At 36.8% G+C, this 15,787-nt stretch overlaps 1 protein-coding gene across 4 annotated transcripts in view; it reads left to right on the top strand.

The window, feature by feature from the left end:
- The window catches only part of LOC111422364 (uncharacterized), a 187,687-nt gene that overhangs the window by 93,011 nt on the left and 78,889 nt on the right, over window positions 1-15,787 (top strand). For 2 of the 4 annotated variants that reach the window (XM_071201606.1, XM_071201605.1), the window contains exon 4: window positions 9,238-9,332. In XM_071201606.1, the coding sequence (XP_071057707.1) occupies window positions 9,238-9,332 (95 nt within the window). Of the gene's footprint in view, window positions 1-9,237; window positions 9,333-12,439; window positions 12,766-15,787 lie in introns of those variants that run through there. The other 2 variants (XM_071201607.1, XM_071201608.1) reach the window with 2 other exon arrangements.

The raw sequence follows: 15,787 nt of genomic DNA, 5'->3' as shown, positions 1-15,787 counted from the left end.
TTCCAAACCATTACTTGGTTATATGGAAATGTAGAGGTGGCGCATAAAGGGTCATAGGTCGAATTTAACGACAACTCATAAAATTTCCGGGTTAAACACGCGCATATTATACCTCACGATTCTCCAGTAAAATAATTGAATAAATCCCTTGTTACATACAATTGTATTCGTAATACAAAAATAACGAAGGATTCTTATACCGGGAATTTCATATAACTCGCAATAACCAATGCAGTAACCATAGTTACGAAACTAATATGTATGTACTACTTGTCTAGTGTTAGTTCTACTTTTCGTTCAATAACCTAGAACTAGAAATGTTGAACACAGTGTCGTGGGTTAGCTGCTGACGTCACAGGCAAGCGTGGTGCTCACGCCTCGAATCAAACTGGTTTGATTTTTGTCGTGAGCTTGCTTGCGTATACCCGTTCAAGATGGCAACAAGTAGTGGAATCAAAAGTCGTGTAGTGAAATTACAAGACAATGAGACTCTGCGATTTCTCGAATTATATAGTGTTGAAAAAGTGTTGTATGATGCAACTAGCGAACAATATAGAAACCGCGATATGAGAATGGCAGCAGCTAAAAGAATTTCGGACGAGCTTAATATTCCAGGATTTGAATCAAAAGACGTAATATCAAAATTTAAAAACTTAAGGAGTTCCTATTATCAAGAATTGAAAAAAATAGCCGACAGTGAGCGGTCTGGAGCCGGAACTGACGACATTTACAGGCCAAAAATTATCTGGTTTGAGCTGATGAACTCTTTCATTCGCCTATTCGTTCAGCAACGACCCACACAATCAAATCTGGTAAGTGTAATAAAAAATCATATTCTAGTTCAAAAAACCGCATTTATTTTCCCATTGGTACTTTGATTACATAATAATATATACAGGTGTTTCAAAAGTAGAACACCAAACTTAAACCCCATGTAGAACTTTTGATTTCAAGTCAAAATGAAAGAATAAATTTTTTTACGACCGGCTTGTGTTTTCGGGATAATAAATTGTTTACTCTGAGCTAAAGACAAAAGCCGATTGGAAAAAATGTTATCCTTTATTTCGATTTAAAATCTATTGTCGAAACCTACCAGAAAAGTTAGCTACTTTTTGTTTTTATAAAACTTTATAAAGTTTCAGTTTATGTTGAAAACAACAGCCGACCGAAAAAAAAAGTATTCTCTCATTTTGACTTGAAATCTTGAAGTTCTACATGGGATTTCAGTTTGGTGCTCTACTTTTGAATGATCCTGTATAATACTGATTATACAAAATAGTGTATTGTTTATTGACAAGATCATTTGAATGCAACAATGTTTGGCACACTGTTGATCACATTGACATTGTACTATTAAATGTAATTTGCTATGTATGAACTACCTTATAATTAAGTCAAGGCAATTTAACACAATCAATGTTGAGACTGACGTACTCTACAGTTCTGCATTTGGCATATCATTCAGTAGTTGCCAGTAGTCACAATCACCATCTCAACATCAAAGTTCTGTTGACCATCTCAACGAGAAAGTGTCATCCACACCACAAATCACAGCAGGAACTGAGGCACCCAGAAGAACAGTTAAACGACAAATGCCTTCGACTGTGTCCCAGCCATCATCATCAAACAAAAAAGCTTTGCTCGACCCCCAAATAACTTTCAAGTCTGGTGCCATTGAAAAATTAGAAAATATTTCAAATCGTGCTGCACTAATTACGAAAGAAGATACCTATGATCATTTCGGTAAATATGTTACGTAGTATTGGACCTCCAACCGCCATGAGACTTCAAGAAACAATTACTTCTTTCATAATTAATGCAATGTGCCCACCACCAACTCCATCCAATCAGTCAGCAGACCTAACAAGTGGAACAGAGTCAAACATGAGTGGTTTTTCTGAAGAATTTTTTTTTACAAAGTTATAAGTCGAGCTAAGTAGTCCTAATAAAAATACAAAAAATACTTTATTTGTTAGTTACCTTTACCTACTATAATAAAATACGTAAAATAAGAAAAAATGTGCTTTAATTTACTTACTTGTATAAATTCTCTAAGTGTCTTGTGGATAGCTTCGCAGGTCTCGGGTATGAATTTACTAATTGTGTTTTTTGGAACACGAAATAAAAATTCCAAACTTTTGAAAGAGTCTCCTGTGGCTAAATATCGCAAAGTCACCGTAAGTTTTGTTTTAGCATTTACTGCTTGTCTCATATTTGTATCTGATTTTGAAATCAGTAGTGAAACGTGTTCCAGAAGGTAATCAAAGTCGGCTTCAGACATTCGTAACAAGTTTTTAAAATCCTCAGTGTAATTACTTCTTAGGCTCTCTGTCAACCAAATTATGTGTCCCCGATTTCCTTTGAAGTATCCACTTTCTAACCCACCATCGTCTTTTCTTCCGTTTTTCTTTCGATTTTGCCAACCGATTTATTCTTTGTACTAAGATAGCACCAAAAACCGAACTGACCACAGCACAAGTCTCGATAAGCAGCTCGTTCATAGTCGACTTTCCGCGATCAAGCGAATCACGTTTTCGTTAATACGAAAGTCAGTGTGAACGGTCCACGCTCCACGACTGGTAGGGTCCTTCCAGCACATACACGAAAGCAAGTACGAAAGCGTGATACCAGAATGATTCTGGATTTATTGCTAGTTCTACTTTTCGTTCAATAAAACTAGAATTAATACTAGACCTAGAAACAGAAATGTTAGTTCTAGTTTTACACTAGCACTATTACTAGAACTAATACGAGACCTAGAACTAGAATCATTCGGGTTTATTATTATTCGGTGTATATGGCTCTATTTTTATCGATGTAATTATATTTCTTGACGTTTGATATTTACTTTAACGAGAGGTTGCCCTTTAAGTTATAATTGAAAATGTAAAGGACTTTTCCGAGAGAACAGAGTGCTTAAAATTCAAAGTTGTCGGGCGAACACGTTTGCAACATCTGGTTCCAGGTTTCTGCATTTGTTTATTATGTCCGAAAAGTTTTCATTTTAGGGGATGAGGAATTTATACATTCCACTTGAAAGAATTCCGAATGTAATGATGCTTGAAATTTAATTAATTGACTTGAAAACAATTTTGTTTTTGATTAATAAAACGGACAAAATTTACTTTTACGCTTATCGATTACTCGGATTATGATTCGTTTTTGGAAAAATTTTTATTAACACTCATAAAGAGATCGTATTTACCCGATAATTTTAGCTAAAAATGTGAAACGTAATAATTATATGGTATGGGAATAATTGTGTTTCGCGTTTCGACGGTTTCATCTGTCGTTATAGATCATATTTCGTCTGGGTTATAAACGAGATTAATGAGGGTAATATGTATAGGAGCCTCCACGCCATGAATAGTTATTGTTTCAGTAAATATTTCCGTTAAGTTGAAACACCGTGATGAATGCGAACCGTTATTTTACGTGGAAGAGTTTACATAAAGCATGTGGTTCATTAATAATAGCCATAAAATACATAATTCAAAGAAGCGAAATGCAATAATACTTAATTCGAATCGTGGTAATTCCAATACGAACGACGATGGCAAAAAAATTGACTTTTTCCGGACTATCGCCCCGCGCGCCGCTCTCGGTTCACATTATAATTTCAGTAAGTGTTTCATCGCTGAAAGCTCTCCTGAAAAAAGCTCTCGTGCGCAGCGAAATTGCCCCAGGTGATATATTGCAATTGAACGTGTACCACATACCGAGGCCGCGAATGCATTTTTCAACAACCGACTGAAACTCTGAAATATCTCCAGTTTATTCCCAGATAATTCTAATTAATCTGAGTAATCTAACGCAAGGTTCCATATAAAGGCTAAATTACGTGCGCCCTCGAGCAATGGACTTAATCGAAATCTTAAATCAATCTGACCGAACACAATTTCGAGTGCGATTTAACTCGAATTGAACAAAATTAAAACTTGGATATTATCAATATAATATATAGAGGGGATAATCAATACTCTTCATGCAACTTCATAAGACATTAGAGAAGCACGATCGACAGGAAACGGTGCAAGCTAAATTAATGAATGTAGCGATCCGTCACTGTCATACAATCTTCTATTTGGATAGCGAACAGGTCACATTGTTGCCTGAACTAATAGGGCACAGTTCGAGCTGACATATATTGAGTTGCGAGCAATAGAGATTTAATAAACAGTGAGAAACCCCTGATGGCGACGTCAATCAACAGAAATTCCAAAATAAATTTACATTATGTACATTCCATTTACATTTAAACCAAGTTCGCATAAAGGTATAAAAAACGTATAAAAATCAAATTAGATTTGGTTCTATTAAATTTCCAATACTATGAATTGCATTGTTTGCGTTCTTCCAAAGAGGAGCGTTTACCAGTAAATCGTTCAGTTATCACAGAATGCACCTTGCGGAAATATTATGGCGGTCTCCGTCTAGGAACAGCCGAGTTAGTGTTGAGGTTAATATAAACGACCCCACTTTGCTCGGCATAATTGTGCTGGTACTATAAATGAGGCTGCAAGCCGGGAAATATAAAAACCGTGCCTCTGGCCGAAATAAAACTGCCCAGTTCCTCATTCTCCCAACTAGCTCGGGGAACTTTTTCCCTTTTATTATGCTGCTTTTATCAAGCTGCCTCTGGATAAAAAAGGAAGACGATTGTTTACATAAGTACCTATTTTCATTTCGTCTACGTGTTCTTTCATCTTATTAACCTAATTGAATTGATTCGACTTAAATGTCGTATATAAAATGAAAATAAAATTTTTCGTTCTCATTTCTAAAAAAAAATACCGATGAGGTATTAAGAAGTTTAATGTATCTCCAACAAAAGAAGATTGAATTTTCAAGTAATACTGCTTCGGATTATGTAAAGCTTCCGTTACGCTCTGAATGGTTTCAATGTATCAGACGACGAGAGAATGCTACTTTTATTTTTGTTTATTCGCATTCGTATTTGATAACAAGAAAAAGATTTAAATACGAAAGCTTTCATGACCGGTGTTAATTGAAATAAAAGTAGAACTAATATTAGCAATATCACTAGAACTAACACTAGACCCAGTATTATAATCTATTTTTTAATTCGGAGGAGTGTTTTCAAATTGAAGCTCCCAAAAGTTACACTTCGAAATGTAGCCGTCTAAAAACATTCAGGTTCAGCCGCCCGTCTTTCAAAATGGCTAAACCCGAATGCTTTTAGTTTTAGGTCTAGTGTTAGTTCTAGTTTTACGCTAGCAGTATTACTAGAACTAACAGAAGACTAGTTTTACACTAACACTATCACTAGAATCATTCGGGTTTAGCCGCACGTCTCTCAAGACGGCTGTCTTGTCTATTCAGCAACATAGTACTTGTCATGCAACATAGTCATATCTTATTCTAACTAGCGCTACCTACCACTGCCACTAGAACTAACACTAGACGGAGAACTAGAAACATTCGGGTTTAGCCGCACTTCTCTCAAGACGGTAAAACTTGAATGATTCTAGTTGTAGGTCTTGAGTTAGTTCTAGTGATAGTGCTAGTGTAAAACTAGAACTAACACAAGACCGAGAACTAGAAACATTCGGGTTTAGCCGCACGTTTCTCAATATGGCTAAACCCGAATGCTTTTAGTTTTAGGTCTAGTGTTAGTTCTAGTTTTACGCTAGCAGTATCACTAGAACTACTAACAGAAGACTAGTTTTACACTAACACTATCACTAGAATCATTCGGGTTTAGCCGCACGTCTCTCAAGACGGCTGTCTTGTCTATTCAGCAACATAGTACTTGTCATGCAACATAGTCATATCTTATTCTAACTAGCGCTACCTACCACTGCCACTAGAACTAACACTAAACCGAGAACTAGAAACATTCGGGTTTAGCCGCACGTTTCTCAATATGGCTAAACCCGAATGCTTTTAGTTTTAGGTCTAGTGTTAGTTCTAGTTTTACGCTAGCAGTATCACTAGAACTAACAGAAGACTAGTTTTACACTAACACTATCACTAGAATCATTCGGGTTTAGCCGTCTTGAGAGACGTGCGGCTAAACCCGAATGATTCTAGTTCTATGTCTTGTCTATTCAGCAACATAGTACTTGTCATGCAACATAGTCATATCTTATTCTAACTAGCGCTACCTATCACTGCCACTAGAACTAACACTAGACAGAGAACTAGAAACATTCGGGTTTAGCCGCACTTCTCTCAAGACGGTTAAACTTGAATGATTCTTGTTGTAGGTCTTGAGTTAGTTCTAGTGATAGTGCTAGTGTAAAACTAGAACTAACACTAGACCGAGAACTAGAAACATTCGGGTTTAGCCGCACGTTTCTCAATATGGCTAAACCCGAATGCTTTTAGTTTTAGGTCTAGTGTTAGTTCTAGTTTTACGCTAACAGTATCACTATAACTAACAGAAGACTAGTTTTACACTAACACTATCACTAGAATCATTCGGGTTTAGCCGTCTTGAGAGACGTGCGGCTAAACCCGAATGATTCTAGTTCTATGTCTTGTCTATTCAGCAACACAGTACTTGTCAAGCAACATAGTCATATCTTATTCTAACTAGCGCTACCTACCACTGCCACTAGAACTAACACTAGACCGAGAACTAGAAACATTCGGGTTTAGCCGCACGTTTCTCAATATGGCTAAACCCGAATGCTTTTAGTTTTAGGTCTAGTGTTAGTTCTATTTTTACGCTAGCAGTATTACTAGAACTAACAGAAGACTAGTTTTACACTAACACTATCACTAGAATCATTCGGGTTTAGCCGTCTTGAGAGACGTGCGGCTAAACCCGAATGATTCTAGTTCTATGTCTTGTCTATTCAGCAACATAGTACTTGTCATGCAACATAGTCATATCTTATTCTAACTAGCGCTACCTATCACTGCCACTAGAACTAACACTAGACAGAGAACTAGAAACATTCGGGTTTAGCCGCACTTCTCTCAAGACGGTTAAACTTGAATGATTCTTGTTGTAGGTCTTGAGTTAGTTCTAGTGATAGTGCTAGTGTAAAACTAGAACTAACACTAGACCGAGAACTAGAAACATTCGGGTTTAGCCGCACGTTTCTCAATATGGCTAAACCCGAATGCTTTTAGTTTTAGGTCTAGTGTTAGTTCTAGTTTTACGCTAACAGTATCACTATAACTAACAGAAGACTAGTTTTACACTAACACTATCACTAGAATCATTCGGGTTTAGCCGTCTTGAGAGACGTGCGGCTAAACCCGAATGATTCTAGTTCTATGTCTTGTCTATTCAGCAACACAGTACTTGTCAAGCAACATAGTCATATCTTATTCTAACTAGCGCTACCTACCACTGCCACTAGAACTAACACTAGACCGAGAACTAGAAACATTCGGGTTTAGCCGCACGTTTCTCAATATGGCTAAACCCGAATGCTTTTAGTTTTAGGTCTAGTGTTAGTTCTATTTTTACGCTAGCAGTATTACTAGAACTAACAGAAGACTAGTTTTACACTAACACTATCACTAGAATCATTCGGGTTTAGCCGTCTTGAGAGACGTGCGGCTAAACCCGAATGATTCTAGTTCTATGTCTTGTCTATTCAGCAACATAGTACTTGTCATGCAACATAGTCACATCTTATTCAAACTAGCGCTACCTACCACTGCCACTAGAACTAACACTAGACAGAGAACTAGAAACAATCGGGTTTAGCCGCACTTCTCTCAAGACAGTTAAACTTGAATGATTCTAGTTGTAGGTCTTGAGTTAGTTCTAGTGATAGTGCTAGTGTAAAACTAGAACTAACACTAGACCGAGAACTAGAAACATTCGGGTTTAGCCGCACGTTTCTCAATATGGCTAAACCCGAATGCTTTTAGTTTTAGGTCTAGTGTTAGTTCTAGTTTTACGCTAACAGTATTACTAGAACTAACAGAAGACTAGTTTTACACTAACACTATCACTAGAATCATTCGGGTTTAGCCGTCTTGAGAGACGTGCGGCTAAACCCGAATGATTCTAGTGCTATGTCTTGTCTATTCAGCAACATAGTACTTGTCATGCAACATAGTCATACTTATTCTAACTAGCGCTACCTACCACTGCCACTAGAACTAACACTAGACAGAGAACTAGAAACATTCGGGTTTAGCCGCACTTCTCTCAAGACGGTTAAACTTGAATGATTCTAGTTATAGGTCTTGAGTTAGTTCTAGTGATAGTGCTAGTGTAAAACTAGAACTAGAACGAAATGTTTCTAGTTCTAGGTCTAGTGTTAGTTCTAGTGCTAATATTAGTCTAATTTTAGTGTAATATCGAATTATATTGACATGTTGCATTTTATGTGGGACAAAGTAGGTACGCCCTGGTTTTTATTATGTTTAAACGGATATGTAATTAAATTCGTAACTACAGTTTACTTAAAATCCTCTCTGGTTTTAAAACCACCGCCAAAAAATAGCTTTGAAAAATTACACTGTGTAAACGTGACTATTCATTTTACTCTTCCGAATTAAAAAATAGAGTATAGAAACATTTGGGTTTAGCCGAGCGTTTCTCATAACGGTTAAATCCGAATGTTTTTAGTTCTAGATTTAGTGTTAGTTCTAATTTTAGTTCAACAAAAAGATTTTATTACAATCTTATAATTAAATAAAGTATTTAGGTACAATTCTAGGTTCCGCGTAGTTTTACATTTTACTCACCCTCAAATTGAGAATTAATACGAGTTTATAGCATATTCGAGTTTCTCTCGAGATTGTCAGCTGGGAAATTACCAGCTGACGTGCTACCAACTTTGGTCATATATTACACTTGAAATCTTACGGTAAAAATTTGAGCGTAAAAAATAGCAGCAACTTTTAACACCTTGTATTTGGGTCGGGAGTTTTGATCATCAGCAGATTACCAATACCCTTTATCGAAAGCTGCGGGCGTAACCCTGCCGTATATCAAGCTTGAAACGTTCGATTTCAGACTCGGATTCGCGGACCGTAGGACGGTGTCAGTACGGAAACCGAAACTCCGTAACTTTCCAATTTAAGGTCGGAGGTAAGCCATTGATAGTTGACACTTTAAACCCTCGCCTCTGAGCTCTGTGTTCTGGAATTTATACCGATCCGGAAACCACAAGCTTAAACACCGCCCTCTCAGGCCAATGCCCCCTCTATTTCAACTAGATTGCTTTATGGCTAACCAATAAATTGAGTAACATGTAATATATCAATAGGTTTTAAGTAACTCTCGTTTATTTCTTTCAGACATGTTGGTGACTCTTCCGTGAAATGCATTTGCTCGAAAGGATTTTCAGGAGATTTTTGTACCGAAATGGAAAAATCGTCTCCAATTAAAACAGGTATGGCATTAATAATAAATAAAATTTTTTTTTATTTAATTCATGTCAAACGGAAGTCAGAAATAAAGACACGTTTAAAGACAATTTAAACAAAAACGTTTCTTTCTAATAGTATTAATGTAAATAATTTACATTTATCCTAAAAGGGATTTTGTAATGAATTGTCTTAGTATCGAAGCAAGGGCAATCTTATTAGAGTATCTCTAAGTCGACTACCTTCCCTACAATGACTTCATAATCCAGACGAAGATTTACAAGATAGGGATTTCGCGTAACAGGATTTTCCAATATCGTTTCCCACCTCTAGGGACTATTAAGAAAGAATAATTGCGTTTCTAGGTCGTAGAGGAAATAAAAAGTTATCAAGGGACGAATCTTACGTTGAAAACCCGAGTTGGACAACGAAAGTTACAAAACCTTCTAAAGACTGATGTAATCTCTTTGACAGTTCATTGACGTAACTGTTCATCTTACGATAAACGAAGGAACGGCTTATTTAATAGAGGCAAAAGGGGCTTAGTTACAAATTCCTTAATCCCGTTCACGAATCATTTTGACTTCCGCATTGGCCTTAAACTTTATCTGCCCCACGAGGACGATGAAAACGGCTTTAGACGCCACGGCAAGAAACACTTTAATTAGTTGAGGGGACGCCAAACTTTTCAACGGCCCAACTCGCGAATTTGTCGAGGGGTTAATAGAATTTTCGAACTTTATTAAGTCCGCCAATACTAAGAAAATAACTGCACCCTAATGTAATAACGAAAACAATAGTGAATCGTGAACCAGAGTGCCGTAAGCTTGGTGTTTTCATTTCTAATTGGACGTCTCCGTCAAGTATTAGGAGTCGTTCTCTGTTATCTATCGGGGATAATGTATTCACAGAGAGCGAACAGTTGCTGCTGCAAGGGATACTCAAGCAACTTCTGCACATGTTTAATTAAGTTCTCAGAAGGAAGCTCGGCTACAGCGTTGCCGTCTCGCATTGTTATCGCGCCGTTGCATTAGCGCTCGCCTACGCAGGTACTATCCTGTAACTACATTAAAGTTAATGGCAACCGTCCTGAAATTTTCAACTACATCAGTACCTCTTCTCCCACGTAGACTCCTTTACGTATTAATGTTCTTGAGGAAAACATTAAATCTCCTACTTTGTCTCTTAGTATTTCCAACATAAATCAACGTCATTTCATTTAACACTAATAAAGTTTTGTTGTACGAAGCTTTTATATGTTTATCTAATTGTTTGTCTAATTGTGTTATGTATCTTTCCGGATTTGTATTTAGAGCCACACAGTTTTTAGTACAATAAGGCATTTCGTGAGCTCTCAGGTCATTAGAGGTCATTAGAGTCCTTAAAATTTAAAACGCATATTCGCGTTTTAAATTTTGTTACCTTGTATGTATGTATGTATGTATGTATGTAGGAAAGTGGAGGGTATGCTACGCACACAGCACCTAGGCCCCAACGGGCCCCTTGTACATCCTCCTACACTGTCTCCGGCTACATCAACCAGCCTAAGGAATTTCCGAAGGCTAGGATACAGCTCAGAGGTGTGTTCCTGATGCCATCTGTGGTCGGCCATTCCTCTCCGAAGTCTCTCATTCTGAGGTCTTGCAGAGTGGGGCATTCACACAAGATGTGTCGGACCGTCTCCTCGCTCTCTTTACAGAGGCGACAGAGAGGACTAACAGCAAGCTTAAGGTTATAAAGATGCTTGTTTACCTTACAGTGACCCGTGACGAGTCCCGTTACAGTTCGTAGAGCGTTTCTACCAAGCCTTACGAAAGACAAGGCTGCCTCTGCTGAAGGATAATGTAATACTTCCTTAGACAGATGGCAACCCTTAACCCTATCCCACCAGTTCATGAACTTTTTGTGGGTAAAATCTTTAATTATCTCAATCTGAGTTGATAAGGACGGAGCGATTATCGGTTCAGGCGAACATGGCGCTCGCTTGGCAGCCCTATTGGCAAGCCTATCAGCGTGCTTGTTACCTGAACAAGTCGAGTGTCCTTTTATCCATTGAAGTATGACACAGTTATGCACTGCAGCCTTCTCCAATGTCAGATGACAACCCATAACAAGTCCTGAGGTAATTGTTATTCTACTCAGGGCTAAAATAGCTTGTCTACTGTCAGTATAAATTGTAAAACTCTTACCTACCAAGTTGGATCTGACAATAACGTCAGCGGCAAGTTGTATGGCGATTAACTCCGCCTGTATGACGGTGGTACTTATACCTAAAGGTTCAGATACGTGGAGTCGGAGATCATACGAGAAGACTCCGGCTCCAGCTCCTTCCCGTCTCTTTGAACCATCAGTGTAGATTTTAAGGCTGTTTTTTACCTCTACTTCTGTGGAGCTTGGGTGGGTGAGATATTTCTTCGTAAAAATGTGTTCCATTTCATTCCAGAGATTGGCATTTTTACTATTTCTCTCACCCATTAGAATTCCTGCTGCTCGCAGTCGAGTCATGGTCACCAATGCCACCTCTTGGATGATAACATGATTTCCATGGCTGCAGTGGGGGTAGTCCGCAGCGCACCTGTAACGTACAAACACGCAAGTCTCTGTACTTTATTAAGTGCAGTAGTGGATGTAGACTGTAGGGTCTTGGACCACCATACTACTGCACCATAAGTAAGCATAGGTCGGATTACAGCCGTGTAAATCCAGAGGGCATTTCTGGGTGACAAACCCCATGTCTTACCTATAGCCCTCCGGCATTGACCGAATGCAACGTACGCTTTTTTTACTCTATTATCTAGGTGGGCTCTCCATGTCATTTTATTGTCAAGTGTTGTTACCTTTTTCAATATAATACTGTATTATTTTGTTTTGTTCGATTATTAATTTTTTTATGCAAACCAATTTTTACAAATTAATTAAACAAAACGATAATTCACACAAAAATATGTTATTTGATTCGCAACGAACAAAAATACATTTTTAAATCAAATAGAACATGAATCTCAGGGAATAAAAATAAATCGCAAGTTCATGGAGACATCTATTAACAAAATTTTTAAATTTTCGAACTAAACATAAAAAACTAACCTAAATAAATACGTCTGTGCAAGAAAGAGGTAACTCGTTTAGAAGAGTGTTGTCGCAGACAAAGTTTATACGCGTTAATTTTATGAGTGTCTTTTAAGTTTGATATTTAATCGCGATGGTTATAAAAATTAAAGAGTTCTGAAGAAACGGAATGGTTTAAACGACGAACAAGTATAACGTTTGATTACCGATAAAAGGAAATATGTTCACTTATCTTGTTTCTTTCCGGAGGTGTGACATGTCGGTTAAAAATGGCTGGCTGACCTTGATCTTGAGGGATGCGTATTCTTCGGTATTAGATGTTTAAGAATCTCGGAAAATTTAGTTCTCGGGTCCTTCGGGAACAGGATGGGAAATTGGACTCGAACTCAGGTATGGTTTAGATTTCTTCGAAGATAATTCAGAAACACTTGTTTACTTTTACTTGATAAAGAAAATTGAGTTGTCAAAAAAAAATTCTAGGTTAGGAAATTTAAGGTTAATTTGACGTAGATTCGACAACGCTTGGCTCTAACCAAATTTGAACTATCTTCGGTGTCAATTTGCGCGGCCTTATATACCCTTTCTGGACAAAGGTATCTTGGATATCCAAATTTGACCCTCTCAGTTTGAATCTGAGCTCTCTGATTGGTTGATTAAGTGGCGGGAATTATAAATTACACAGGTTGGCCAAAATAATTAATTTTTTTAAAGAAAATAACTATCAATTTTAAAAATATTCAAAATTATTAATAAACATTAAATTTGATTAAGATTCTGTAATTTTGTAGCTAATTTTACGTTTTTTTAGATAAACGCGCTTCGGGTGTCAATTTCCTTCGAAAAAAGTCGTAATTTTGTAATTGATGTTTGGAAATGAAAAATTGGAATTTAGATATAAAAAATGATACCGAAATGGATGAAATTGCGGCCTATGGGTTAAATCGATACAATCTATCGATCTCGCATGTTTTTAGAATCTAAAATCGTGTGAAAAGTCGCCAAAATCAATAGCTGTCAAAAATGTAAATGACAAGGTCAAATTTGAAGGTCATGGACTTCAATGAATTACCTTTTTCTTGCACATCGCCCTAATTTTTCTTAAATCTAAAGGAAAACATAACAAAACGTAACTACTTAGCCTAATCCATAATACTGTTTCTTCAGAAACAGGGATTTTATTACAATATCATTTATCCCTCATTTATGATCGATTTTAATGTTTGTATTAGGTTAGGTGCTTATTTTTGTGTTCTGTATTTCATTCAGGTTAGTATTTCTCCTGATTTTTTTACACCATAATTTTATAAGCAATTAATCTTACAACAGTACTAAAAATAGCTACAAAAAGACGGAAATAAATTTAATTGCCAAACGTGCAAAGTCAGTAATGACTCTAGAAAAAAAATTCAAGTTCTTGATATGCTCTGGGAAGGGAAAATAGCTACCGAAGTAGGTCGGATCTTTGGTGTCAATGAATCTATGATAAGATCTATAAAGAAACAAGAAGATGGAATCAGAAATAGCATAAAAAGTGGCATACCTTCATCATTAAAGGTATCACAATGTAAATATTGAAAAAATGGAGAAGTCGTTTTAGCTTTGGATTGAAAACCAAGGTCGCAGAAATATATCATTAACTAGGGCTAGATTAATGGATAAAGCCAAAGCACTTTATCAACATTTTTCGGGTGATATGAATTGTGCTGAAGATGACTGTAAATTTAAAGCAAGCAGGGGATGGTTCGAAAGATTCAAATCTCGTTTTAATCTCCATAACATAAAGTTGTGTCGAGAATCAGTTTTAGCTGATCATCAGCAAGCTGCAAAATTTCCTGGTGAAATAATAAAATTAGTAGAAGAAGGTTGTCTTATTAACTGGGCGAAGCACAAAATTTAAAAATGACCTCAATTTTCTTCTTGCTCCTTACAAAGAGCTTCAGAAGGATATGCAACATAAACCGTTGCAACCTACTATCCTTCCATTTTTTAAACCATCATGTTCTAAAGCAGTTATTCTTGATGAGGATATTCTTGAAGCTATCTTAATGACATAAATACCTTTATTTCTGTTAAATTCTTTGGTGTTAGGTATTATGGGCTTAAGTCAAAAATTGTAGTTTTCCACAAAATGAGTTTGAAAGTTCTATAATTATTCGTAAATCGCATTATTTTTTTATAGAAGTAACAACAGCACCAATTCATTACCGAAATGGTAGTTGATAGCTAGGTTACAACATTTAAGAAAAAAAATGAATATTTACCTGAATTTGGCTGACTTAAGTCTTCAAGACCCTCTGATTAATAACTACCTGTATTTATTTTGTTTGACGTAAGGTACATTTTTATTCAATAACAAAATGTTGGAATAATTAAAATAAAGTATATTCACGAAACAAAAAGAATAACGACGCCAACGTCCTTAAGAGCAATCCTTAAATGTCTTCTTCTTCTACTTGTTCTATCAAATCGGGATCATTATCAATGGCAGTCTCAGAAGTTGGTAAATTTTTATAGAATTCGTGGATTACAGGTGGTACAAATCGTAATAATGCACACAAATCGTTTTTCTTATCAACAGAAATTGGAAGTGAACTTCTGTATCTTTGCTGGAGTGAATAATTCTTCAAGTTGTGGAGTTTTCCCCTTCTTAGGAAACTTAGCACTTTAAAATCCTCAGTGTCGCTTAAAGAGTTTTTGTAGTGTACGACACCTGTTTCTTTATATTGAAGCCATTGTACAAGCGGCCACAAGAATGGTTCACCAGATACATTTTTTTTTCGGCATACCAATACAGTTTTTAGTAAATGAGCAAAGTCAAAAAATTCGTTCTGTTCCATCTCATGAACCTTGAACTGGTTCTTTCTCCCTGTTCCCCTGACCAATTGGAACCAATCGTGTGGGTGGAAAATAGGTGTTTCAATTCTTTTTTTCTGTTTCTCTATCATGGAGTGATCGATGTCACATTCCATGTGAGTATGGCCTGGTACTAGGAACTTGTGATTGATTATAAGATAGGGAAATTCACTTTGCACTTTTAAGAACATGGCAGCAACATGACTATTTTTGTTCTGCCCTCCACATTTGTTTGAGTACAATGTGACTTCAGTCACGGAATCAGGTAATTTTTTTAAATAGCTATATAAGCAGGAAGCAATTTGATTGCCTCCCCTGGCAGCTAAAGCCTCGTGCCACATGTAATGCGTTGATTCACCAGTCATGAACGGTCAAATTATATGTCCACAATTGCCTTTTCTAAAACGCTACCGAGGAACCAATAAACGGTGTTGGCAAACATTGATGGAGATCAAAACTATAGCATTTTTTTGCAGAATTGACTTTAGCTTCTTCTTTGTCTGCTTTTTTTGCCTCGTATGCTGCATTCGCTTGTTCTTGGTGTAACTGTAGATCTCGT

The sequence above is a fragment of the Onthophagus taurus genome, chromosome 2 (genome assembly GCF_036711975.1).
Source record: "Onthophagus taurus isolate NC chromosome 2, IU_Otau_3.0, whole genome shotgun sequence".
Taxonomy (NCBI): Eukaryota; Metazoa; Arthropoda; class Insecta; order Coleoptera; family Scarabaeidae; genus Onthophagus; species Onthophagus taurus.
Note: the sequence above shows the minus strand (reverse complement) of the source record. Positions and strands in the feature narration are given on the sequence as shown.